This window comes from Leucopleurus acutus (genome assembly GCF_964270905.1).
Source record: "Leucopleurus acutus genome assembly, chromosome: 12".
NCBI classification, from domain to species: domain Eukaryota; kingdom Metazoa; phylum Chordata; class Mammalia; order Artiodactyla; family Delphinidae; genus Leucopleurus; species Leucopleurus acutus.
Window position 1 is genome coordinate 46,923,634 of NC_139154.1, and position 27,226 is coordinate 46,950,859.

A 27,226-nucleotide genomic window follows, 5' to 3' on the forward strand; every position below is an offset into this window, starting at 1 on the left:
CTGCTACTTATAACTTTAAGATCACAATAAATTAGAAATATAACTCTGTTTCACTTTGATGACTCAATTTCATCCAAACTCTCTAAATACATCTCTGACATCAGTATCTTTGTCATCACTAAAGGTTCTCTGAGTCATCACACAATTCTCCAGAGTACATCATGGTCATTTCTGCCCAAATTGTTTAGAAATAACTCCTCTGTATCTAATGCTCTCAATGGAAAGTGTACCACAAGCTTCTCCCATAATATTAAGCCAGTTGGCATTTTCATCTATAATCACTTAATGCATTTTTATTTTTAAAATTAAACTTAATCTTTTCTACACACATAATTAATAAACTTTATCTAATGGGAATATGGGAGAACACTGCGCTCAATACTAATCTGAGGGCTTCCCTGGTGGCGCAGTGGTCAAGAATCTGCCTGCCAGTGTGGGAGACATGGGTTCGAGCCCTGGTCCGGGAAGATCCCACATGCCGCAGAGCAACTAAGCCCGTGCGTCACAACTACTGGCCTGCGCTCCAGAGCCCGCGAGCCCGTGCACCACAACTACTGAAGCCCGCCCACCTAGAGCCCGTGCTTTGCAACAAGAGAAGCCACCGCAATGAGAAGCCTGCACACCGCAATGAAGAGTAGCCCCCGCTCGCCACAAGTAGAGAAAGCCTGCGTGCAGCAACGAAGGCCCAACGCAGCCAAAAATAAATAAAATAAATTTAAAAAACAACAAAAACTAATCTGAGAACATTTTTAAGCATACAGAGGATGTTTAGAAAAATTGTTCAGATACTTGACCCTAAAAGAAATCTCAACTCTACCAAAGAATCAACATCATATAGAATACCACCTCCTACCAAAAGTCGATAATATCAGAAACCATCAAAAATTACCCTCCAAAGGCTCATGTGTTTGGAGATTTAAAAAATCACCTTAACTCTGCATATTAGAAAAAAAGAATTTAAAAAAATCAATTAACTGAATAATCATCTAAAGAAGTAAGAAACTAGTAACAGGGTTTGATCCTTGAAGGAAGGAAGGAAGGAAGGAAGGAAGGGAGGGAGGGAGGGAGGGAGGGAGGGAAAAAGAGCCATGAATGCCCTCAAGACTTATATAAACTGCCTATTTGACACCTCTATTTGGGTATCAAAAAAACTTCAACATGTCCAAATGGAGCTCTCATTCTAGACAAACTTGTTCACCTGTAGGTATCCCCATCTCTATCTTTCCAACTGTTCAGGTCAAAGTGACATCTCTCTTCCTCTCATATTCCACATCCAATCTGTCAGCAAGATTTTTATCCCTACATATTATGCCAGGTCTAGATTTAAAGGCTGAGCTCAGAGAGATAACATAAATGGCAGTTTAATCAATTTCTCAAACTGAAGATGTTAAATATGCATCTCAAGAAACTCTACGGAGAAGCTCTTAACAAGAATGTTTTTCTTGTAATAAACTGGACACAGGAAATGAGTGAAAAATAACAGTTGGGCTTATACAGAATTAAACATGAGGTGGTGACAGCTTGGAAGAAATGGCTAAGGAGAATAAAGAAGTCACTTAAATTCCAAAAAGAATTCTACTAAAAAAGCGAGAAACCAACGGGGAAGATTATTCAATATGAATTAACAGAATATTTTCTTAAATTCATGCTTGGAGTCCATGTATCCAATTTTACCCTTAAAATGATCCCATTAAATTATCCAATAGGGAAAAAATAAGTGAGACAAAAGAGAAAGGTCCTTTTACCAAAGGAGAAGATGCCTTACTTTAACCTTATCTTTATCTCTAGAATTACTTCAAGTAGTAAAATAAGAACTGCTCTCCAAAATCTAATAAAAAATAAGACTTTTACAATCTGAGTAACCTTTCTTTAATTGCCTTCCAAAGCTTCAGTAAGGGCGTATCAAAGTTATATCAAATAAACAAGTAGTAAAGGCCTATAGTGTGACCTTGAAGAGAAGGACAAGAAACTTGTCAAATTTAACCTCATTTAACTAGAATTTACAACTGGGCTCCATACTCCAGAAGTACAACAAATCAGTAGAGTTTAGTTCCACCAACACTGGAGTGTGCCACTTACTAAGGATATACAATCCCAGACCTTAAGAAGTTGACGGTGCAAAGGAGGTGCTTACAGTCTTCAAGAAATCCAGGTTCAATGCATACTCAAGAAATCCTTAAAGAAGGAGAGAGCACTTTATTGGGTGCCCAAATGACTAATAAAACAAGAGCTAAAAGAATCTAGGTAAGGAAAGGAGAGATTCATAAGAGTTAGCTGCCTCTAGGGTTCAAAGAAGGTTTCATGAATGCAGCAGAATCTAAGCTCAGCTCATGGACATATAAAGCATGGAAAGTCTGGAAGAGACAAGAAGGGCATTCAGGAAAAGGAGGTATTTGGGCTAGGACATCATGAGCCAGCTCAGAGGTATGGGAAGAGATAACATTTTTTAAAGGGTAGGAAGGAGGCAGGTCTGGCCGAAGTGAGGCTTTGTCCTGCAATAATTTAGCAGTAGAAGATAAGATTAAAAAAGGAAGGTGGGTCCTGATTACACAGGGCCTTGAATTCCAGCTTGAGGAGTGCCTCCTTAATTCTATAGTCAGTGGAGTTTTGTAGATTTTTAAATAGGGAAGTAATATGACAAAGGCAGTGATTCAAGAAGATTGATTTGTCAACTCTGTACACAGAGTTGAGGTTTAACAAGAATGAAAAAGGCTAACTTAGTAGGTGTTAAACTTAGTAGTCAAAAGTGGGCAAGACCTGTAAAGGTGCTAAGAAATATTCAGATTATCCTGAACTGCAACCAGATCACAGTATATACATTCTATTAAGAAATTTAACTCAATGAAATAAACTTCTAAGGCTCAATATCTGCAAGGAATTATGTTACAAGTATACCCTAGGTTTAGCTAGGGGAGAAAAAAAGCTCAAAGAAAAGCAGACTTCTCCAATATTAATGATTATTTTTCAAGGATTTTTTAGTAATCATAATGAATTGCAGGATCATGGCTTCCAACCCAAGAATGTTGATATTATTAGCTCTAGCTCTTTAAAAACACAAGAAAAAGACCTGCTTCATCCTCACATACTGATATCATTTCTGGTATAGCCTGAATACTTCATGAAGACCACTGCTATTAGTAAGTCGTGAGCATATACACATGCATTTATTCATTCCACAAATATTTATTTAAGGTCTACTATTTGCCAGGTCCATTCTATACCCTGGAGATACAGCAGGAAACAAAATAAAGTTTTTGTCTTCAAACGGCTTACGATCTAGTGGAGTATAGATTATAAAGAAATACAAAAACGTATAAAGTAATGTCATATAACAGTGCCACGAAGAAACTAAAACAAGGCAATGGGATACTGACGATGGTGCTATTTTAGGTAAGACAGTTAAGATGAGGCTCTCTGAGAAGCTAACATTTAAGGAGCGATCTGAATGAAGTAAGGGAATGAGCCACATGAATTATATGACAATTAAGTCCACATGCAAAACAAGGGACTTAGACCCTTCCCTTAAACCATACACAAAAATTAGTTCAAAATTAACACAAAAATGGATTATAGACTGAAATGTAAGGTTAAAACTATAAAATTTCTAGGTGAAAACACAGGAGAAAATCACTGTGACCCTGGGTTAGGCAAAAGTTTCTTAGATATGACATGAGAAGCACAATGCATAAAAGAAAAAAATTGATAACGTGGCCTTCCTCAAAATTAAGAGTTTTTCTCTTCAAAAGATCATTAAGAAAATGAAAAGATAACACATAGACTGGAAAAAGTTATCTGTAGATCATATATCTGACAGAGAACTTGTGTCCAGAATATATAAAGAACTCTTACAATTCAGTAAGCAGACGACAATCCAACCAGTTATAAAACGGGCGAGAGAAATTGTCACAGGCCAGAGGGGCCTAAGGAGACATGACGAATAAATGTATTGGTACCCTGGATGGGAACCTGGAAAAGAAAAAGGACATTAGGAAACAAACTAATGAAATCTCAATAAAGCATGGAGTTCAGTTAATAACAATATCAATACTGGTTCAACTGTAAAATGTTAACAACAGGGGAACTGAGTGCAGGGTATACAGGAACTCTCTGTCCTATCTTAGCTACATTTCTCTAAATCTAAAACTACCCTAAAATGGTGAAAGATATAAATAGACAATTATAGAAAGAAGATATATGAATCGTTTATTAGTCACTGGGGAAATGCAAATTAAAACTACAATAAGGTACCACTACTCACTAGCTAGGATGGCTATAAATACAAAAGACTGACAATATACCCAGTGCACTGGTGACAATGCGGAGAAACTGGAGCTCTCATGTATTGCTGGTGGGATTCTAAAAGGTACAGTCACTTTCAAAAAACAGTTCAGCAGTTTCTTAAAATGTTAAGTATACTGTTACCCTGCATGACCCAGCAATTCTACTCCTAGGTATCTACCCGAGAGACATGTGAAAACATATGTCCACACAAAGACAAAGATGTTCATAGCAGGATTATTCATAATAGTCAAAAACTGTAAATGAGCCAAGTGTCCATCAACAGGTGACGGATAAACAAAATGTGGTATTCATATAATGGGATATTTTCAGCATTGAGAAGGCATAAACTACTGATACTTGCTACAACATGGATAAGCCTCAAAAATATTATGTTAAGTGAAAGAAGCCAGAAACAAAAAACTACATATGATTCTGTTGATACAAAATTTCTAGAAAAGGCAAAACTATAGAAACAGGATGTATATCAGTGGTTGCCTTGGGGCTATAGGTGGGAGCTGGGATACAAGGGAACTTTTTTGGATGATGAAAAAGTTCTAAAACTGGATGGTGGTGATAGGTGCAAAACAACATACATTTAGAAAACTCATTTAACTGTAACAGTGGGTGAGTTTTATGACGTGTAAATTATGCCTCAATAAAACTGTTTTAAAAAAAAAGACAAATCAAAACCACAATGTTCTATTACCTCATACCCATTAGGGTAACTTATAAACAAAACAAAACAGAAAATAACAAGTGTTGGTAAGGATGTGGAGAAACTGGAACCCTTATACTTTGTTCATGGGATTGTAAAATGGTGCAACCACTATGGAAAACGGTATGGAGGTTCCTCAAAAACTAAAAATAGAACTACCATATCATCTAGCAATCCAACCTCTGGGAATATAACCCAAAGAATTAAAAGCAGGATCTCAAAGACATATTTGTACACCCATCTTCATAGCATTATTCAGAAGAGCCAAAAGGTGGAAACAACCCAAATGTCTGTTGGCAAAGGAATGGACAAACAAAATGTGGTATATACATACAATGGAATATTCTTCAGCCTTAAAAAGGAAGGAAATCCTGACACATGTTAGAACATAGATGAACCATGAGGACATTATGCTATATGAAATAAGACAGTCACATAAAGACAAATAATATATGATTCTACTCATATGAGGTATCTTAGGTACTCAAATTCATAGAAAGAGGAAGTAGAATGGTGGTTACCAGAGGATCCTGGTAAAGAGGAGTTGATGTTTAATGGATATATTGTTTTCGATTTGCAAGTTGAAAAAGCTCTGGAGATCTGTTTCACAACAATGTAAATATACTTAACACTACTGAACTGTGCACTTAAAAATGGTTAAGAGGGTAAATTTTATGTTATGTGTATTTTACCACAATTAAAAACAAAGAAAGAAAACCAAGGGATGGTGTTTGGGCAATGCTAGATTTAGAGTTTAAAAGCAGACTGTTTTATGGCAGTACAGTGCTAAACAGAGTGAGAAAAATCCCAAGGGGCGGGTGAAACTGAGCAGATCAAAGTCACAACCACTTATAAATAATTATCCTCCTAGGATTAAACCTTGAGTATGGTTGTATTAAATAATGCTATTTCTCCTTACTGCATCATAGTCCATCACCACATTTGCTGTTCACATGACCATGCCTCTCCATCACACACACACAGAGGAACCGCACATACACACTCATGTGTGGGTTTCTGAGTATATGCAAGTTCTCCCGTCCCACACGCACACACACACACACACACACACACACACACACACACACACACAGAAGTTGAGGCAAAAATCTTATCCTATTCCTAGGACTATCTCACATGATGCATCACCCTTGGTACCAGTGCCCTCTGTGCTCCCTCCTTCTTTTTTGGAGAGATACACTTCCCGGGCCAGCTACCCAAAGCCCAGAAGAGAATGATTATCTGGGACCTTTAGCCTGAAATGGAGCCAAACAGACAACACCCAAACCAGAACTGAGTGAAGCTCAAGGCTCTAAGAGAATCTTGTGTTCCTCAGCTGCTAGGTTTTCAAAATCATCTCAGCAAAATAAGAGCCTTCACATTCTAGGTTATCTAAATAGAATAAAAAGCAGCTTTTCTTTTCTCAAACGGTCAAATTAGATAAACCTGAAATGTTAGATATCTGATGGCCCACTAGTGAGCAGACCGTGTCACCATGCCTAGGTTTTTCAAAATCATTACGGCAAAACGCAAGACAGAATTAATACCAGATGAGCTATGATCTAAGAGCCAAAGTATGACTTGCCTGTTGGAAATAGCTCAAAATTATAACCTTCCAAATAGGTTCAGCCTCAGGAGACCAGAATGAATCTGATACTCCTTTCAAGTGACTAGAACATCAGATTCACCTAGGAATCTAAGAGAAAAGTATCATCTTGCTGGTTTCCTCAAATAAGACTCTTCTCAGCACCCACAGAGCCCCACTCACAATTCACATTCAGTAAATACTTGTGGAAGACAGTGATTTCACTCCAGATCAACTTATCAATATCATAAATTCTATAACAATTTATTTTGGAATATAGTAAAAGCAGTTAATAACTCTCATTGAAAAAAAAACAAATCTGGCTCATAAAAAAGTTGCAAACAACAAGGCGTTTGGTTTGCCACAGGACAATTAGCCAGAAGTACGCTTGTCACAAAAGTCATTTCAAATTCCAAATTCCTCCATCATTTGAAAGAAGTGTCAGAAATATGTGCTTAAATAACTAAACAACATAAACAAGAAGTTAGACCTGTTTTCTCATAGGGTTACAAATGGTCTTAGATTATTCCTGGTCTGGCGAATTCTTACTGATCTACTTAAAGTCATCATGAATAAGAACAAAACTGGCAGAATTTTTGCGTTATACTAAGAAGTTCAAAAACACTGAAAGCACCAGATGTTTAAAGCATAGTTGTCTAAAGTTCAAAAAACAAAAAAAATAAACTATGTCTTGGTATAGAAAAAGAACAAAGAGGACAGATATGGCTTGATTAAATCAAGGTAGTGCATATGTATAGTCTAAGTCAGTATTAAACAGAAGAGTAGTTAAAATAGGATAATTAAGAGCCATACTGAAGTGTTATTTTAATTATACTTTTATAATTTAACAGTTTTTTAATTGTCTAGGTTAATTCTGTTTTGATACAAGGTGTGGAGGAAACTGGTTAGTTTAGCTGTTCAAACATGCTACACATGTATATAGGCACACGCTGCCAGAGAAACAGGAAGAAGGTAGTCTGGTTTCTAAGTAACAAACTTTAACCAAATGTTTTAACAGAAGAAGTTACCAAATTAACCTTTAAGCTTGGGTGGGAAAAAAAAAAACACACACACAAAAAAACCTGGACCATCAAACCAAAGAATATGATGATCATTCAGAAAAATGAATACCAAGAAGCACACAGTGCCCTAAATTTGCAGTTTTTATCAACTCTTTTTTAAGAGTAGGGATTGGCAAACTTTTCTGTGAAGAGCCAGATAATAAATATTTTAGACTCAATTTTGCCATTGTAGCCCCAAAAGCAGCCATAGACAATACGTAAAGGAATTAGCATGGCTGTGTCCCAATAAACGTTTACTTATGGACACTGAAATCTGAATTTCATATAACTTTCACAAAATATTATTCTCCTGTTTATTTCTCTTCAACCATTCAAAAATATAAAAAAATCATTCTTAGGTCATGGGCCAGACAAAAACAGGTGACAGGCTGGATTTAGCCTGTGGGCTGCAATAACCGCTGTTTAAGAGAACAGATCAGCCGCAGGTGTATCGAGGGGGATACCAGTCATGCTCTTCCTTGCTGGAATTCAGAGGAACAAATATACTGAGCTGACATCAGAAATAAATAAATAAACCATAAACTGAAATGTAATGGTGATGAATTGCTAATTAAAGAAATCTGATATAAGAATTATGAGGTTAGGGCCTCCCTGGTGGTGCAGTGGTTAAGAATCCGCCTGCCAATGCATGGGACACAGGTTCGAGCCCTGGTTCAGGAAGATCCCACATGCCACAGAGCAACAAAGCCCGTGTGCCACAACTACTGAGTCTGCGCTTTAGAGGCCGTGAGCCATAACTACTGAGCCCACGTGCCTAGAGCCCATGCTCCACAACAAGAGAAGCCACTGCAATGAGAAGCCTGTGCACCGCAATGAAGAGTAGCCCCCGCTCGCCACAACTAGAGAAAGCCCACGCACAGCAACGAAGACCCAACACAGCCCAAAAGAAAATAAATAAAATAAATTTAAGAAAAAAAAAATTATGCGGTCAGATAATCAGATCCTAAGCACCAGCAAACTGCTTGAATTAGGCTAGCAGAAAGTTTATCAGACTCTTTAAGGGTCAGAAGTTTCACAAAAATGTTTTGACCAAAAGAAACAACTAATTTCTCTCAAAGACTTAGAAGGAAACTTGCTACAGTGTTGATGATAAGTAAACTGTTTTTTTCTTCTTTCGAGGTTTATTTGAAAAACGTTGTTTACATAATATTCTCAACTCACCAGAAAAGAAATACAATGGCTCAGTGGAGGAAATATGCCTGACATCTGGTGGAAGCCTTAGGTACTGTAGGTATGTGACCTATATTATTTACTGAAGGAAAAACAAACAAACAGAAGAAGGGGGATGGGGTAGGTGTCTGTTTATATGAATCATGTTTAGTGTCATTCATTAATTCAATACGTATTAAATGCCTACCATGCCCCAGGCACTGTTTTAGGCACTGAGAACTCAGTGAAGAACAAACAACACAGTCCCAGCCTTTGTGGAGTGTACATTTTTATGACATGCTTTACTTTATTCTGAGGAAAAGACTTTAAAAGTTTAGAATATAGTATTTATAACATCCTAACCTCTTACAAGCACTTTCAGATACATTATCCTTAAACAATATCCTGAGATAATTAAGATGAGTTTTATTACCACCATTTTACAGAAAAGTAAACTGATGTCTCTTGATTTTCAATCTAGTTTTGCTTCTGTCACATCACACTGCCTCCCTTATATTTTTCAACCAACCAAGTTACAGCTATTCGATGTTCGCCCTTGATTCTAAACTTAACCACAGGGTTCAAACAATGGTTTGATTACCATATGTTTCTACAATAACAATTTCTTACTGGGTCAGCATGTTAGGAAACCAGGAAAGAAGGCTTGGCATGGAGTGAGGAGTCCCAGACTCTGGTCCCAACTCCAGCACTTTGTAGCTGTGTGATCTTGGGCAGGTCAAGCAACCTCCCCGATCCTGTTCCCTGATATGTAACAGGTTAATGCTATGTATACTACAAACGTTGCTGTGAGGGTTAAATGAAATAACATACATGGAAGAGGTGAACAAAGGGCTCGGAACACTGTGGGTGTTCAATAAATATCAAAACTTGAATCTCAAATTTGTGAGCATCTGAGTATCTCTACCCTATGCCAACAATGAAACGTACGGAATTAACATTAAAATGTACTTAATCGCAATTCCTGTCCCAAATTTCCACTGGAGTTTTAATTTTACTTCTAGGCATTTAATGGTAAAACCTAAGGTTTTTAAAATATGTTGGCCGCTCTCGCGCATCAGCTGAGTGAAGAAGGCGAAAGGGCTGTGTTGTTACCAGAGTTACTTTAGAAGTCAGCCTTGTTACCAAAGCACCAGGTTCGATAGTTCTCTGCTTCTTAACCTTTTGCTTGGTTGATTTTCATGGAACTAGCTGATTTTTTTTTTTGGGGGGGGGGGGTCTCTCTGCTAAAAAACTCCGTAACTTCCATGTTCTGCTGACATTGCTGTTCCTGAAGTGCAGGTGTCAGTGGTCTGCAATCAGTTTTTGTTTTGTTTTGGGGGAGTCTAATCTCTTAGGAGTATTTGCACTCTACTGAAAGCCTTGCCAAACGACTTTGTAAACACAAGATTAGGAAAAGGAAAGGGTATTAGCCTGGACGAGAGTGCGGGAGACCCTTTTACATGCGTGTGTGAACATTTCCCGTGTTGACTTCGGACCCACGGTTTGTGGTCCACAATCTAGCCACTCCAGAGCTTCTGTTGACTCTTGCAAGTGGACACCTGGGTCTCAACTTCCCTGCTGTACGTTTCTTTGGGGGTGCAGCTAAAAAAATGGTGGTCTTGGACATGAGGTAAAAGGGTGACAACTTGGCCTCAGCCATCATCTAACTTCTGCTGGCATTGGTTGAATCTTATCAAGTTCAGTCTTTGACGTGAAAGACCGAAGGCTCTTCGTGCGCCAGTCAGGTGGCACGGCTGTGCCTCTGAGGTGGGAGAGCTGAGTTCAGGACACTGGTCCACAAGAGACCTCCCAGCTCCACATAATATCAAATGGCGAAAACCTCCCTGAGATCTCCATCTCAACGCCAAGACCCAGCTCCACTCAACGACCATCAAGCTACAGTGCTGGACACCCCATGCCAAACAACTAGCAAGACAGGAACACAACCCCACCCATTAGCAGAGAGGCTGCCTAAAATCATAATAAGGTCACAGACACACCAAAACACAGCACCAGACGTGGACCTGCCCACCAGAAAAACAAGATCCAGCCTCATCCACCAGAAAATAGGCACTAGTCCCCTCCACCAGGAAGCCTACACAACCCACTGAACCAACCTTAGCCACTGGGAACAGACACCAAACACAATGGGAACTACGAACCTGCAGCCTGCAAAAAGGAGACCCCAAACACAGTAAGTTAAGCAAATGAGAAGACAGAGAAACACACAGCAGATGAAGGAGCAAGGCAAAAACACACTAGACCTAATAAATGAAGAGGAAATAGGCAGTCTACCTGAAAAAGAATTCAGAATAATGATAGTAAAGATGATCCCAAATCTTGGAAATAGAATGGAGAAAATACAAGAAACATTTAACAAGGACCTAGAAGAACTAAAGGGCAAACAAACAGTGGTGAACAACACAATAATTGAAATTAAAAATTCTCTAGGGGCTTCCCTGGTGGCGCAGTGGTTGAGAGTTCGCCTGCCTATGCAGGGGACACCAGTTTGTGCCCCGGTCCGGGAGGATCCCGCGTGCCGCGGAGCGGCTGGGTCTGTGAGCCATGGCCGCTGAGCCTGCGCGTCCGGAGCCTGTGCTCCGCAGCGGGAGAGGCCACAGCAGTGAGAGGCCCACGTACCGCAAAAAAAAAAAAAAAAAAAATTCTCTAGAAGGGAGCAATAGCAGAATAACTGAGGCAGAAGAACGGATAAGTGACCTGGAAGATAAAATAGTGGAAATAACTACTGCAGAGCAGAATAAAGAAAAAGAATGAAAAGAACTGAGGCCAGTCTCAGAGACCTCAGGGACAGCACTAAACACACCAACATTCAAATTACAGGGGTCCCAGAAGAAGAAGAGAAAAAGAAAGGGACTGGGAAAATATTTGAAGAGATTAGAGTTGAAAACTTCCCTAATATGGGAAAGGAAATAGTTAATCAAGTCCAGGAAGCACAGAGAGTCCCATACAGGATAAATCCAAGGAGAAACACAACAAGACACATATTAATCAAACTATCAAAAATTAAATACAAAGAAAAAATATTAAAAGCAGCAAGGGAAAAGCAACAAATAACACACAAGGGAACCCCCATAAGGTTAACAGCTGATCTTTCAGCAGAAACTCTGCAAGCCAGAAGGGAGTGGCAGGACATATTTAAAGTGATGAAGGAGAAAAACCTACAACCAAGATTACTCTACCCAGCAAGGATCTCATTCAGATTTGACAGAGAAACTAAAACCTTTACAGACAAGCAAAAGCTAACAGAATTCAGCACCACCAAATCAGCTATACAACAAATGCTAAAGGAACTTCTCTAGGCAGGAAACACAAGAGAAGGAAAAGACCTACAATAACAAACCTAAAACAATTAAGAAAATGGTAATAGAAACATACCTACCGATAATTACCTTAAATTTAAATGGATTAAATGCTCCCACCAAAAGAAACAGACTGGCTGAATGGATACAAAAACAAGACCCGTATATATGCTGTCTACAAGAGACCCACTTCAGACCTAGGGACACATACAGACTGAAAGTGAGGGGATGGAAAAATATTCCATGCAAATGGAAATCAAAAGAAAGCTGAAGTAGCAATTCTCGTATCAGACAAAATCGACTTTAAAACAAAGACTATTACAAGAGACAAAGAAGGACACTACATAATGATCAAGGGATCAATCCAAAGAAGATATAACAATTGTAAATACTTATACACCCAACATAGGAGCACCTCAATACATAACGCAAATACAACAGCCATAAAAGGGGAAATCGACAACAACAGAATCTTAGTAGGGGACTTTAACACCCCACTTTCACCAATGGACAGATCATCCAAACAGAAAATAAATAAGGAAACACAAGCTTTAAATGATACATTAAACAAGATGGACTTAATTGATATTTATAAGACTTTCCATCCAAAAACAATAGAATACACATTCTTCTCAAGTGCAAATGGAACATTCTCCAGGACAGATCATATCTTGGGTCACAAATCAAGCTTTGGTAAATTTAAGAAAACTGAAATCGTATCAAGTATCTTTTCCGACCATAGGCTATGAGACTAGATATCAATTACAGGAAAAAAATTGTAAAAAATACAAACACGTGCAGTCTAAACAATACACTACTTAATAACCAAGAGATCACTGAAGAAATCAAAAAGGAAATCAAAAAATACCTAGAAACAAATGACAAGGAAAACATGATGACCCAAAACCTATGGGATGCAGCAAAAGCAGTTCTAAAGGGAAGTTTATAGCCAAACAATCCTACCTTAAGAAACCAGAAACACTTCAACTAAACAACCTAACCTTACACCTAAAGCAATTAGAGAAAGAAAAACAAAAAAACCCCAAAGTTAGCAGAAGGAAAGAAATAATAAAGATAAGATCAGAAACAAATGAAAAATAAATGAAGGAAATGATAGCAAAGATCAATAAAACTAAAAGCTGGTTCTCTGAGAAGATAAACAAAATGGATAAACCATTAGCCAGACTCATCAAGACAAAAAGGGAGAAGACTCAAATCGATAGAATTAGAAAAGAAATAGGAGAAGTAATAACTGACACTGCAGAAATACAAAGGATCATGAGAGATTACTACAAGCAACTATATGCCAATAAAATGGACAACCTGGAAGAAATGGACAAATTCTTAGAAATGCACAACCTTCCAAGACTGAACCAGGAAGAAATAGAAAATATGAACAGACCAATCACAAGCACTGAAATTGAAACTGTGATTAAAAATCTTCCAACAAACAAAAGTCCAGGACCAGATGGCTTCACAGGCGAATTCTTTCCAACATTTAGAGAAGCGCTAACACCTATCCTTCTCAAACTCTCCCAAAATATAGCAGAGGGAGGAACACTCCCAAACTCATTCTATGAGGCCACCATCACCCTGATACCAAAACCAGACAAAGATGTCACAAAAAAGAAAACTACAGGCCAATATCACTGATAGATGCAAAAATCCTCAACAAAATACTAGCAAACAGAATCCAACAGCACATTAAAAGGATCATATACCATGATCAAGTGGGGTTTATCCCAGGAATGCAAGGATTCTTCAACATATGCAAATCAATCAATGTGATACACCATATAAACAAACTGAAGGAGAAAAACCATATGATCATCTCAATAGATGCAGAGAAAGCTTTCAACAAAATTCAACACCCATTTATGATAAAAACCCTCCAGAAAGTAGGCATAGAGGGTACTTTCCTCAACATAATAAAGGCCATATATGACAAACCCACAGCCAACATCGTCTCCAATGGGGAAAAACTGAAACCATTTGCACTAAGATCAGGAACAAGACAAGGTTGCCCACTCTCACCACTCTTATTCAACATAATTTTGGCAGTTTTAGCCACAGCAATCAGGGAAGAAAAAGAAATAAAAGGAATCCAAATCAGAAAAGAAGAAGTAAAGTTGTCACTGTTTGCAGATGACATGATACTATACAGAGAATCCTAAAGATGCTACCAGAAAACTACTAGAGCTAATCAATGAATTTGGTAAAGCAGCAGGATACAAAATTAATACATAGAAATCTCTTGCATTCCTATATACTAATGATGAAAAATCTGAAAGTGAAATTAAGAAAACACTCCCATTTACCATTGCAACAAAAAAGAATGAAATGTCTAGGAATAAACCTACCTAAGGAGACAAAAGACCTGTATGCAGAAAATTATAAGACACTGATGAAAGAAATTAAAGATGATACAAATTGATGGAGAGATATACCATGTTCTTACATTGGAAGAATCAACATTGTGAAAATAACGCTACTACCCAAAGCAATCTACAGATTCAATGCAATCCCTATCAAACTACCACTGGCATTTTTCACAGAACTAGAACAAAAAATTTCACAATCTGTATGGAAACCCAAAAAACCCCGAATAGCCAAAGCAATCTTAAGAACGAAAAATGGAGCTGGAGGAATCAGGCTCCCTGACTTCAGACTATACTACAAAGCTACGGTAATCAAGACAGTATGGTACTGGCACAAAAACACAAAGATAGATCAACGGAACAGGATAGAAAGCCCAGAGATAAACCCACGCACATATGGTCACCTTATCTTTGATAAAGGAGGCAGGAATGTACAGTGGAGAAAGGACAGCCTCTTCAATAAGTGGTGCTGGGAAAACTGGACAGGTACATGTAAAAGTATGAGATTAGATCACTCACTAACACTGTACACAAAAATAAGATCAAAATGGATTAAAGACCTAAATGTAAGGCCAGAAACTATCAAACTCTTAGAGGAAAACATAGGCAGGACACTCTATGACATAAATCACAGCAAGATCCTTTTTGACCCACCTCCTAGAGAAATGGAAAGAAAAACAAAAATAAACAAATGGGACCTAATGAAACTTCAAAGCTTTTGCACAGCAAAGGAAACCATAACAAGACCAAAAGACAACCCTCAGAATGGGAGAAAATATTTGCAAATGAAGCAACTGACAAAGGATTAATCTCCAAAATTTATAAGCAGCTCATGCAGCTTAATAACAAAAAAACAAACAACCCAATCCAAAAATGGGCAGAAGACCTAAATAGACATTTCTCCAAAGAAGATATACAGACTGCCAACAAACACATGAAAGAATGCTCAACATCACTAATCATTAGAGAAATGCAAATCAAAACTACAATGAGATATCATCTCACACCAGTCAGAATGGCCATCATCAAAAAATCTAGAAACAATAAATGCTGGAGAGGGTGTGGAGAAAAGGAAACCCTCTTGCACTGTTGGTGGGAATGTAAATTGATACAGCCACTGTGGAGAACAGTATGGAGGTTCCTTAGAAAACTACAAATAGAACTACCATATGACCCAGCAATCCCACTACTGGGCATATACCCTGAGAAAACCATAATTCAAAAGGAGTCATATACCAAAATGTTCATTGCAGCTCTATTTACAATAGCCTGGAGATGGAAACAACCTAAGTGTCCATCATCGGATGAATGGATAAAGAAGATGTGGCACATATATACAATGGAATATTACTCAGCCATAAAAAGAAACGAAATTGAGCTATTTGTAATGAGGTGGATAGACGTAGAGTCTGTCATACAGAGTGAAATAAGTCAGAAAGAGAGAGACAAATACCGTATGCTAACACATATATATGGAATTTAAGGAAAAAAAAAAGATGTCACGAAGAACCTAGGGGTAAGACAGGAATAAAGACACAGACCTACTAGAGAATGGACTTGAGGATATGGGGAGGGGGAAGGGTAAGCTGTGACAAAGCGAGAGAGAGGCATGGACATATATACACTACCAAACGTAAGGTAGATAGCTAGTGGGAAGCAGCCTCATAGCACAGGGAGATCAGCTCGGTGCTTTGTGACCACCTAGAGGGGTGGGATAGGAAGGGTGGGAGGGAGGGAGACGCAAGAGGGAAAAGATATGGGAACATATGTATATATATAACTGATTCATTTTGTTATAAAGCAGAAACTAACACACCACTGTAAAGCAATTATACTCCCATAAAGATGTTAAAAAAAAAAAACAGGAGGGTGGGAGGGAGGGAGACGCAACAGGGAAGACATATGGGAACATATGTTTATGTATGACTGATTCACTTTGTTATGAAGCAGAAACTAACACACCATTGTAAAGCAATTATACCCCAATAAAGATGTTAAAAACAAACAAACAAACAAACAAACAAAAAAAAACAAAAGAAACACTTCCCTAATGTGGGGAGAGTACCTAGGTCCAAGAAGCACAGAGTCCCAAACATGATGAACCCAAAGAGATCCACACCAAGACATATCAAAAAAAAAAAAAAAACTTAAATTCCTAGCTCATATCTGACAACAACAACAAAGGAAAAAATACAGAAATAAGAAATTTATTGACAGAGGTATTTTTATAATCTTGAAGGGAGAATATTAATTTTAAATACGAAATAGAAGCCAGAAACATAAAGAAAAAAATTAACAAGTTTGACCATTAAACTAAAACTTCAGCAAGAAACTTTATTCTCTACTCTGAGAAAGATCAAGCTTGAAATGGTCACAGATATACACATTGTAGCATGCTCCCTTTTTTTTGAAAATCTGTGAGCAAATAAGCATGCTATGTAAGAAATAACTATAAAGGGTGAGCCTACTTAAAAAGTGTTTAATTAGTGGCCTAGTTCAATCAAGTACATTGGTCATCCAGTCCCTATTCCCAACTCTCAACCTCCTTGGTAGATGGCAGTCATCCAAATCAGGATTACTGATTTTTAGTAAAACAAATAAAAGCAACTTTAAGTGTCTGAAAATAATACCTGCAATGTGTAAGGACACCTGAAGTACAAGAATGTTGTCTATTTTTTGTCCAACCAAAAAAGGGCCCTTCTAAATTAATATAGTGAAACAATGATTAAAACAATCATGATCCTATCTAAATGAAATATTTTGCTGACTTTAAGCATTCAAATGTAGGAGCTACCTTCATCTCTAAGTGCAAAACAGCAATCTTTTTCCTTTTCCTGATATGATTAAGAAATGCACAGTGGCCCACTCCTCACAATTTTCTCATCTATACTTGTAACTTTTTCCTAAGGAAGCCAGCCGAAAACACTGTACTTTATAAAACTGGCTTCTTCACTGTCACTCAAACCTATTTGCATGTAAGCAAAGTACTGTGTGAATACTGTTTGCACCTTGCATAATACCTGGAAGATCCTTAATAAATATTTGCTGAATGAATGGAAAATTTAAATTTCAGCAAGCATTAAGAATTGCTGTTCACATATTTATATTTCAGTTGTACTCTATATGCATTTTTGGATGATTAATAGTGAATTCTTAGCTTGTTGTTCATATAGCTAAAACCATTTATGTTCTAATGAGGTGGTTCCATAATCTGATCAGATTCACAAGGAAACTTTTTCAAAAGGTAGATTCCAGGCCACCCCCAGAATAATGATTCAGTTGACCAAGAATGGAAGTAATCTAGTATTCTATACTTTTAAAAGCCTAGTGACCCTGGTATCAGCCAGGTTTGGGAACCACTGGTATGTGAATATATACATTAAAAAAAATCTGTTAAACATAGAACCTCGAAGTTGAATGCGACTTTAAAAGTTGTCTAGTCAATCCAAATAGGATTAATTACTCAAAGTTTCATTAGAATACAAAAGGGAAGCTATCACTGCATTTTCTGAGTGGTCTACTGACTATCTACATGGCTTGGGAATAATTTAGATTAATAAATACCTGAACTATAAAATTTGAGTTCTAGGTTACACCTAGTCTGGAAATATCTAGTAAAGTCGAATACACTTATGGTATACATTACTAGAGCTGAACAATATCTGGTTCTCCTCTCCTTCCTAGGTACACGGAAGATAAGCTATACTTGAAGTTAGTACAGTTGTGAAGGAAATGACACGTGTCACCAAAGCACAGAAGAACTGATGTGAGGTCCCCACATGCTCTCTTCCCCAGCTGCAGTGACCAGTGAGGCCTCGTGTTAAGATGGTAGAGCCAGAAACTTCAACTTCAACTGGTCTACCCGACCGTGGAGCATTGTCCAGTGAGAAATCTCCAGCACGACACTTCGCAAACCACTTTTGACATGTTTGATCAGTCACAGCACCTTCTCCGTACACTTGCACAAATCTTTTTGTGAGTTTCAGTTGTGTTTTTACCTTTCTTGAAATAATAAAGCATAATATGCCAAAAATGTTGCTTTTTTTCTTCCATCTTCAATATTAAAATGGCTATACAAAAATTCACCGACTTTGATAAATCATTTTTTAAAGGCACATTGATATGACAGCTGTCACATACAATCTAACAAAATTGTTTCAAATGAAGTTAAAGACAACTAAGTGCTACTAGAGCCATCTTATGGAGAAAACCAAATGAACCTTTTGGCCCACCCAATATTTATAAAGTAATAAGCTTACAGAAGACTATGCAGAGCATGACCATTTATATAAAGTTTTAAAATATGTGATTTTAAGATGCATATACATCTAGCAAAAGTATAAAAACATGTACAGAATGATAGATACCAAATAAATGTTAGTGGCTACTCTTTGGGAGAGAGAAACGGTAATGGGATTAGGAAGGACATAGGAAGCCACAACATTATCTACTATGTTTTATTTATTTTTTTAAAAAAAGATCTGAGGGGCTTCCCTGATGGCGCAGTGGTTGAGAGTCCGCCTGCTGATGCAGGGGACACGGGTTGGTGCCCCAGTCCAGGAAGATCCCACATGCCACGGAGTGGCTGGGCCCGTGAGCCATGATCGCTGAGCCTGTGCGTCCGGAGCCTGTGCTCCGCAATGGGAGAGGCCACAACAGTGAGAGGCCCGCGTACCGCAAAAAAAAAAAAAAAAAGATCTGAGGTAAATACAATAGAATGATAAGAGTCAATAAAGAAAAAAATCAGGTTTCAATTCTTAGCTCTCAGTCCTACACTGAATTCCTTACTAACAGAAACTAGAAATGGGGAGGCTTTTTTAATATACAGAGAAGAAATCTGAGGTCAAGTTCATCCTGAGACAAGGGAAGTGGAAACACAGATGACCATGAATGCTCAGCAATTAAAGATGCCTGGTGCCTCTGAAAGAGAAGTGAGGGGCTGCATTAGAAAGAGGGGGATTAGTTGAAAGTCTGCCTGTGACGCAGAACACATCCACCTCCTCCACCGGACTCCCCAGCAGCACACAGTCAGATGACTACTTTTTTTCTGGGCTGGTAAGAAACTAGAGGTTACCTGCTAGTGAAACTGACCAGAAGGTCTTCAAACTCAGGCACACCAGGGAGAGGTGTGGCATGAATTAAAATGGAGAGATTAACTGAAAGTCTACACTGAACTACTGGATTCCCCAACACACTTCTTCTGGTCAAGATGTACATAATCCTTCACCTAACAACTGTATTCTAGTTGTAAAGAAATTCTTACCCAGTTCCATTTGGGGAACATCTGAGGCATTTACTGCAGCATTATATGTGGAGGCAGAGATCTGAAGGCAACCCGGGTGTCCAGCCCAGGGAGAATGGATAGGCAAAACATGGTTCACATACCACTTGTGTAAACTTTAAAAAAAGGACATAGAAAACAATACCTAGTTTTCAAGAACAGGATTGTTCCTTATTGTAATCAAAGGATATACAATAAGCACATTAGAATGGTTACCCGTGGGGGAAAGGGTGACTAGAGTGGGATGTCACCCTTAAAATCCAGCTTACAATTTATAAGAAACATACTGAAAACCTAAGGACACAGAAAAATTGAAAGAAAAAGGATGGGAAAAGTTATACCAGGTACATACCTAGCAAAAAATCTTAAAAGATGTGACTAGCAGATAAAATATACTAGAGAACAAATAGAATTATTAGGAATAAAGGAAGTCACAACTTAAGAATAAATTTTTAACTTCCTAGTGAAATATGTATAATTTTGAACAAGTAAGTAAGGCTGTAGAAGATTTGAGTAACATGGTTAACAAATTTGACTTAATTGACATACATTCATTTACCATAAACTCTGTACCCAACCAGCATAGAATAAACGTTTTCAAGTTTACTTGGAACATAATAAAAACTTGATCATATACTAGATAATAAGCATGTCTCAACAAATTTGAAAGAACTGAATAATACAGAACATTTTTCAGACCAAAATGAAATTAAATTAGAAATTAATAACAAAAAGGTAACTAGAAAACCCTCATTTTTTTGGAAATTAAGAAAGTACACTTCTCAAAGAAGAAATAACAGAACTTAGAAAATATTTAGAATTAAACAATAAAAAAATTACATAACAAAACTTGGACATTACTCAGGTAGTGCTTAGAGAAATTTATAGCCTTAAATCCTTAAATTTGGGGGAAAAAACCTGAAATGAGTAAGCTAACCATATCTTTAAATAAGTTAGAAAAAGAGTAGCAAAATAAACCCAAAGATTTAACAAAAGAAGTAATAAAGGATGAAAATAAATGAAATTTTTAAAATACAATACATACAATAAAAGAATCATCAAAACCAAAAGTTGGTCCTCTAAAAGCCTAACACATTGGACAAGCCTATGGCAAGATTTTTCAAGGAAAAAAAAAAAAAGGAAAAAACTATAAATATGTGAGAGTAGGAATGAAAAAGATGTTAGCACAGATACTATAGATAAATATTATAAACTTTGTGCCAATAACTTTGAAAATTAGATGGAATTGACAAATTCCTACATCTATAAAATGTTCCAAAGTGACTCAAAAAGAAATACAAAATGAAAATAGTCTTATACTTTTTTTAAAAGACTTTTTTTTTTTAACTATTAATGGAATTAATAGTTAAAAATCTCCCCACAAAGAAGGCTTAAGGCACAGATAGCTTCACTGGTGAGTTTTACCAAAAATACAAGGAGCAAATAATTCCAATCTTAAACAAGCTCTCCCCCAAAAATATAAAAAGAGAGAATTCTCCTCAACTTTTTGAAGACAGCAAACTGGGCAAACTTTGTCCTAAAAACAAAACAAAAAAATCAAGGGAAATTACAGGACAATTTAACTCATAAACATAGAAAAAAGCTAAACAAAATATAAGCAAGTGAAATCTAGCAGTGTATTAAAAGGAGGGTCAAATTATGTTTATTCCAGGAATGTAGGGTTGTTTAAAACACAGTTAATGTAATTCACTCTATTAACAGAATAAAGAAACTCAGGCTATCATCTCAATGCAGAAAGTCTTTGATAAAATTTGACATCATTCATGACAAAAAGAAAGCACTAGCAAACTAGGAATAAAAAGGGAACCTCTTTTATCTGATACAGTTTCTACAAAAAACCAACATCAAAAGACATGCTAAAATGAATGCTGAAAGTGTTCTCTTTGGTATTAGTAATAATGCAAGAATGCCTATCAGACCATTGCATTCAATATTGCACTGGAGGCTCTAGCTGGCATAATAAAACCAAAAGAAAAAAACATGAGTATATTTAAAAGCATAAAGAATGGGAGGCAAGACAAAAGGCAATCATTATTTGCAGGTGATATAATGATTTATAGAAAATCCAAAAGAATGTGAGTACAAATTGCTAGAATTATGAACAAGTTACACAAGAAGACTACATAGTGGATTAAAATACAAAAGCAACGTGCGTGTCCAACACCAGCAACAAACTGTTAAGAAACATAATTCAAAAAAGATACCATCTTCATGACTGTACACATTTGCCAAAAATCACTGAATTGTACACTTAAAGTGGGAGCATTTTATTGCATGTAAATTATATCTCAAAATAACTGCAGAGAAAAAAGGCACCATTTGCAACAGCAGCAACACATGCGAAGTACACAAGAATTAATTTAACATGTACAAGACCTTTCTGAGGAAAAATTATAAAGCTTTACTAAATGGCACAAAAGGATATTTAAATAAATGCAAAGACATAACACATTCATGGAATGGAAGACTTAATATTATAAAGATGTCTGTTCTTCCCAATTTGATCTTTAGATTCAATAAATCTCTGATCAAAACTCCAACAAAATTTTATGAGGGACTCAATAAGCTGATTCTCAAATTTATATGAAAGAGCAAAGGGCAAAGAATAGACAAGACACCCCTAAAAAAGATGACTTAATCCCTTACAGTAATTAAGATAGCATGATATTGGCATAGTGATAGAAATTTTGACCAAAGGAACAGAATCAAGAGCCCAGAAACCAGACCGTGCGTATTTGCAAACTTCATTTATGACAATGGTGGCATTGTAGTTAAGTGGGGAAATGATGGATTATCCAAAAAATGGCACTGAGACAAGTTATTATTCAAATGCAGAGAGAGAGAGAAAACTGGATATTCCACATCACACCACACACAAAAATTTGTTCCAGATGAATTAAAGACATATGTAAAAAGGACATCTTCAAAGCTTAAAAAGAGAGAGAAATATCACTACAATGTTGGAGCAGGCAAGGGTTTTGTTTTGTTTTGTTTTAATTCAAATGAAAAACACTAACCAAAAAGGGAAGAGGTTAACAAATTTAACCAAAACATGGATTACACACAAATAAGTAAAATCTACTATGGAACACAGTGGGAGAAAAGCCTATTTTTTCTCCAGGAAGAAGAAATCAATGGGAAACTGAAGGAAAAACAACCACAAAAACAGTACAGGAAAGTCAGTCCAGTTATAAAGTCAACAGGCACACTTTTGAGCAATCTGTGGTATATAAGAGAGAAGATCCCACTGAACTCTGACGAGAACAACTGCACAGGGATTGTGACACTGGAACTAAACAAAGGGTACACAGAATGACAGCACACTGCTTGACTTTGTAATGAATGGAATTAACTTAAAATGCTGTTATTTGGTTTTCAACTTTTAGATTGAGCCCTTAATAAACCTCAGACGACTTAGTTATGATCATAGGAGAGAACAGAAATATTACCAGCTTTGATAAAAGTAATGGCACAGATGACAGAAGTTAGGAGGCGAAGGGAGAAGCAGACAGAAGGTTAAAACTTCCTTCGTTTACATAGTAGAAGTCAAAAGAAGTTACAAGAAATAGAAGTTTAAAAATTACATTCAAGAGTACAAAGGTAACTGATTTTTAAAATGGTGATATAATTATGAAAAGATGAGGTGGGTTGATATGTAGAGTTATAAATGAGGTTGGTCCCTTACACCACAGAAGGAATTCAATAATGTCCAAAACTGATAGGCCAAGAAATGGTGCTCTGAATATATTATTTAGCGATATGGAGGTATCCATTAGGAGATCTAAAAACCCAAACGAAGCACAATGAAACTGGGGAGGATGTACTGCGTTTTGTTATACGTATTGTTGTATTTTTTCTGTATTACTGAATTTTTAATCTATATGTGTGTATTATTTTAATAAATATAAAAGTTTTGAAAATTATTGAACGAAAGAGAAAGAAAAGATCAAGAACTCTAAGAGCTCATTTAATCAAACTATGTAATTTGAGCTAGGTAAAAGAAAATTGATGTCTACTGCAACAGAAAAACTTCTAAATACCTGAGTAAGACTAATAATCAAAAACCTACCAACTTTATCTAGCAGAGTATACTTAATATCATTATTTAATTCAGAGGGAAGAAATCAGTTTAAAAGCTGAATCTTATCCTTCATTGTTTCTCCTCCTCCTTACTTTTCCTCTTCATTTCTCTAGCTTTTTTGTTCCCCTCCAGCTTTCTTTTCCTTAGCAAGAATATTTAACTGAAAATAAAAATAAAACACTAGTTTTATTTATAGAGTTCAGTCTTGTGGTTCCATAATTTTCTCTCAATACAAAAAGAGCAAATTAGGTTGATTTTCATTTCCATGTGGTCTAAACTAACTTTTAAAATCTCTATGGTCATTAACTGTTGTAAAGAAGAAAAGATCTCTACCGCTGATTTAAGGGAAGAACACAAATAACAAAAGACAACCTTGTTAAACCCAGCACACTAATTACTCTTAACGTATTAAAGGGGACTGCTACATAACTTAGGCTTCAGGGCTCAGGAGCTAGGTTTCCATGCAGATATTTATGGTGATTTAAAGAGCTGAAAGCTTTAAGTATTAAGATCCCCAAAAGTAAAGTAAAAACCAGAAGGTGAAATGTTCATGTTAGGTGACATTCGGTTTTGACCCAGAAGAATTCAGCAAGGTTTCCATTTCAGTATAATCCACATCTATCATATACTTACACTATATTTGCAAGGTCAAGTGGTTTCTCTGGTTGTTCAGGAAAAACAGGATGCGGAGGTTCTCTGGTGGGTACACACCCCAAGGATTTACTAATTGCATGGCTCAGCTTCTTTGCAGGGGATTTCTGTGTCAAAGTAGAAAATATGGAAATAAGGAATTGAATTTTCAAAAGAATGAAACAGAATTTTAACTAAGTGACGAGAGCTGTAGAAAATATCTTTGCAAATACAAACTAAGTTGCATTACAGTCACCACTACTGAGCCTTGCAGAAAGGAACCTACGGTTGTTTCAAGGGGTTGTTTCAAGGTCGTTTGTGGCCCTTCGTTTCTGTCCTAACTCCCTCATTTCTACTATGCAGTCACACTATCCAGTTAGTGTTAACTTGCCTTTTGAACATCTCTGTGTGCCCTTTGCAGGAACTCCCTCTTTTGATACTTCTGGATCATTCTGGTAAGATGTTATAGTTAATTCCCTGATCAGAGTCAGAAATTCTTGCTAGACTAAAATACTAAAAGGTTAAGATAATGCTGAGAGCTCACGGCTCTTGAATGTTAGCAAATTAGCTGACTAACCCACATCCCCCCAAATATTAAGAGAATATTCCCCAAATGAACATGAAACAGAACATTTGGTGTTAAGGGTCTGGCTATGTATACAGATACAAATGAGTGCACTCACATACACAGGCAGCATCAGATCTGTGACTCTAAATTATGATATGCTGAAGGTACAAAAATAAGTCGGCATACTAATACATTTCCTGGGAAGGTAGAACAATACACACTAAATCCAAAGACTAGCAGGCCTAAGGTATAATAGTAAATATGCACAAAAGTAAACAATATGCCACGACTAAGATATGTAGAATATGAAACCCATATTTAAAGGACACTTTTTAAAAAATTAATTAGTTTATTTATTTATTTATATTTTGGCTGTGTTGGATCTCCATTGCTGCACGGGCTTTCTCTAGCTGCGGTGAGCGGGGCTACTCTTTGTTGCAGTGTGCAGGCTTCTCACTGCGGTGGCTTCTCTTGTTGCAGAGCACGGGCTCTAGGCGTGCGGGCTTCAGCAGTTGTGCCACATGGCTTCAGTAGTTGTGGCTTGCGGGATCTAGAGCGCAGGCTCAGTAGTTGTGGTGCACGGGCTTAGTTGCTCTGCAGCACATGGGATCTTCCTGGACCAGGGCTCGAACCCATGTCCCCTGCATTGGCAGGAGGATGCTTAACCACTGCGCCACCAGAGAAGGCCCCCAATTCCTTTTAAATAATACTGTTATCTGAGATTTTCTTGGCAGGATACTAGTCGCAAAAAAGTTTAAATATTTCATTCTTCTGTCTCTGCAGTGTATTACTGTAGTACTACTTTAATTAGAAAATAGACCTTGTTTGCAGCTGTGTGTCTCATCAGTAGCACATCTCCACTTAACTTTTATATGCTGCCTACATATATTTTAACAGAAAATAAGCCAAAATCTATTTACCTTTAAGACTATATAGGGAAAGTTACTTAATACCTTGTTTCTAACAGACTGAATAATACCATTCTCTTCAGAAACTTCATATATTGGCTCCAAATCACCTACTACCATCCCCTTCAACACATTAAATTGTGGGGGAAATCTATATGTAATCTAATCTCCTGAAAATTATATGAAGCTACACAACGCAGAAATTCTGAACTTCCCCACAACTGCTCTCCATCATCCCTTTGCCCAATGACTAGCTGTAACATGACTCTGATTCTTCTTCCTCTGCTCCATCTTCTACACTGCCCCAGACATCATGCAGTCTTCTGCTTAAAATCTTGCAAAGGCTGATAATCATTTATAGACTAAGATCTAAATCCACGCCATCACAGCTCACTTAGGAGCTTCCATCTCCAGCTCCCCACTCTGTCCTCACCTCTCACCCCATATCAGCATAAACATCAGGCTGCTCAGTGAACCCAATGTACCATGTTCTCTTAGATCTCTGTACCTTGGCACGTGCCTTTCTGAGATCTCCCTTCCCCAATCTGTTTCTCTTTAAATTTTCTGCTCATCTCTCAAGGCTGCTTATTTGCAAGCCTCCCTTCCCCTAGGAAGACTTTCCTCACTGCTCCGTAAGTCGGCACCCATCTTTCCAAGCTACCCACTCGCCAAGTACACATTTCCACTGTTGCACTGTTCCAATGCTACGCTGCACTTTTAAATTTACATGCCTATCTCTGTTAGACCAGTGGTCTTGAAGGGTAGGATCTACATTTTACTCAGCTGTGTATTTCCAGAACCTGACCTACACCAGAATATGTTATTTGAATAAATTATTTGCCTAGATGAATTTTCTAGATTGCTTTTTCCTGGCTAAACCACATAAGCTTAATTTTTTTGAGAGTTATGATATGAGTAGGAGACCATCAGAGGACACCAGAGAATATCTTAATTCACCTTTACAACTAAACACTACATGTGTAATCCATGTACTCATTTCGTGATTTTTTGCTACATCTGAGAACCACCTGGGCCATTAATTCATGCATTCTATGTGAGATGGATTGTAATAGCCATGAAATCACAGGTTTCATGTGTATATTTTACCATAAACATAAAATAAGACTGTTAAAATAAAAAATGTTTCCCTTTGTATCACCTAATATTCTCTAGCAGCATGCTTGTTGTGCTTTCAAAAATACTGCTCCGAATCAAGGTTTAAGATTA

The 27,226-nt window shown here is 37.2% G+C and overlaps 1 protein-coding gene across 4 annotated transcripts in view; it reads right to left on the reverse strand.

Annotated features, from left to right (window-relative positions):
- Positions 1-27,226, reverse strand: part of DTNB (dystrobrevin beta) — a 245,511-nt gene that overhangs the window by 98,712 nt on the left and 119,573 nt on the right. For all 4 annotated transcript variants that reach the window (XM_082852177.1, XM_082852176.1, XM_082852174.1 and 1 more), the window contains exon 9: positions 24,527-24,651. In XM_082852177.1, the coding sequence (XP_082708303.1) occupies positions 24,527-24,651 (125 nt within the window). The remainder of the gene's footprint in view (positions 1-24,526; positions 24,652-27,226) is intronic.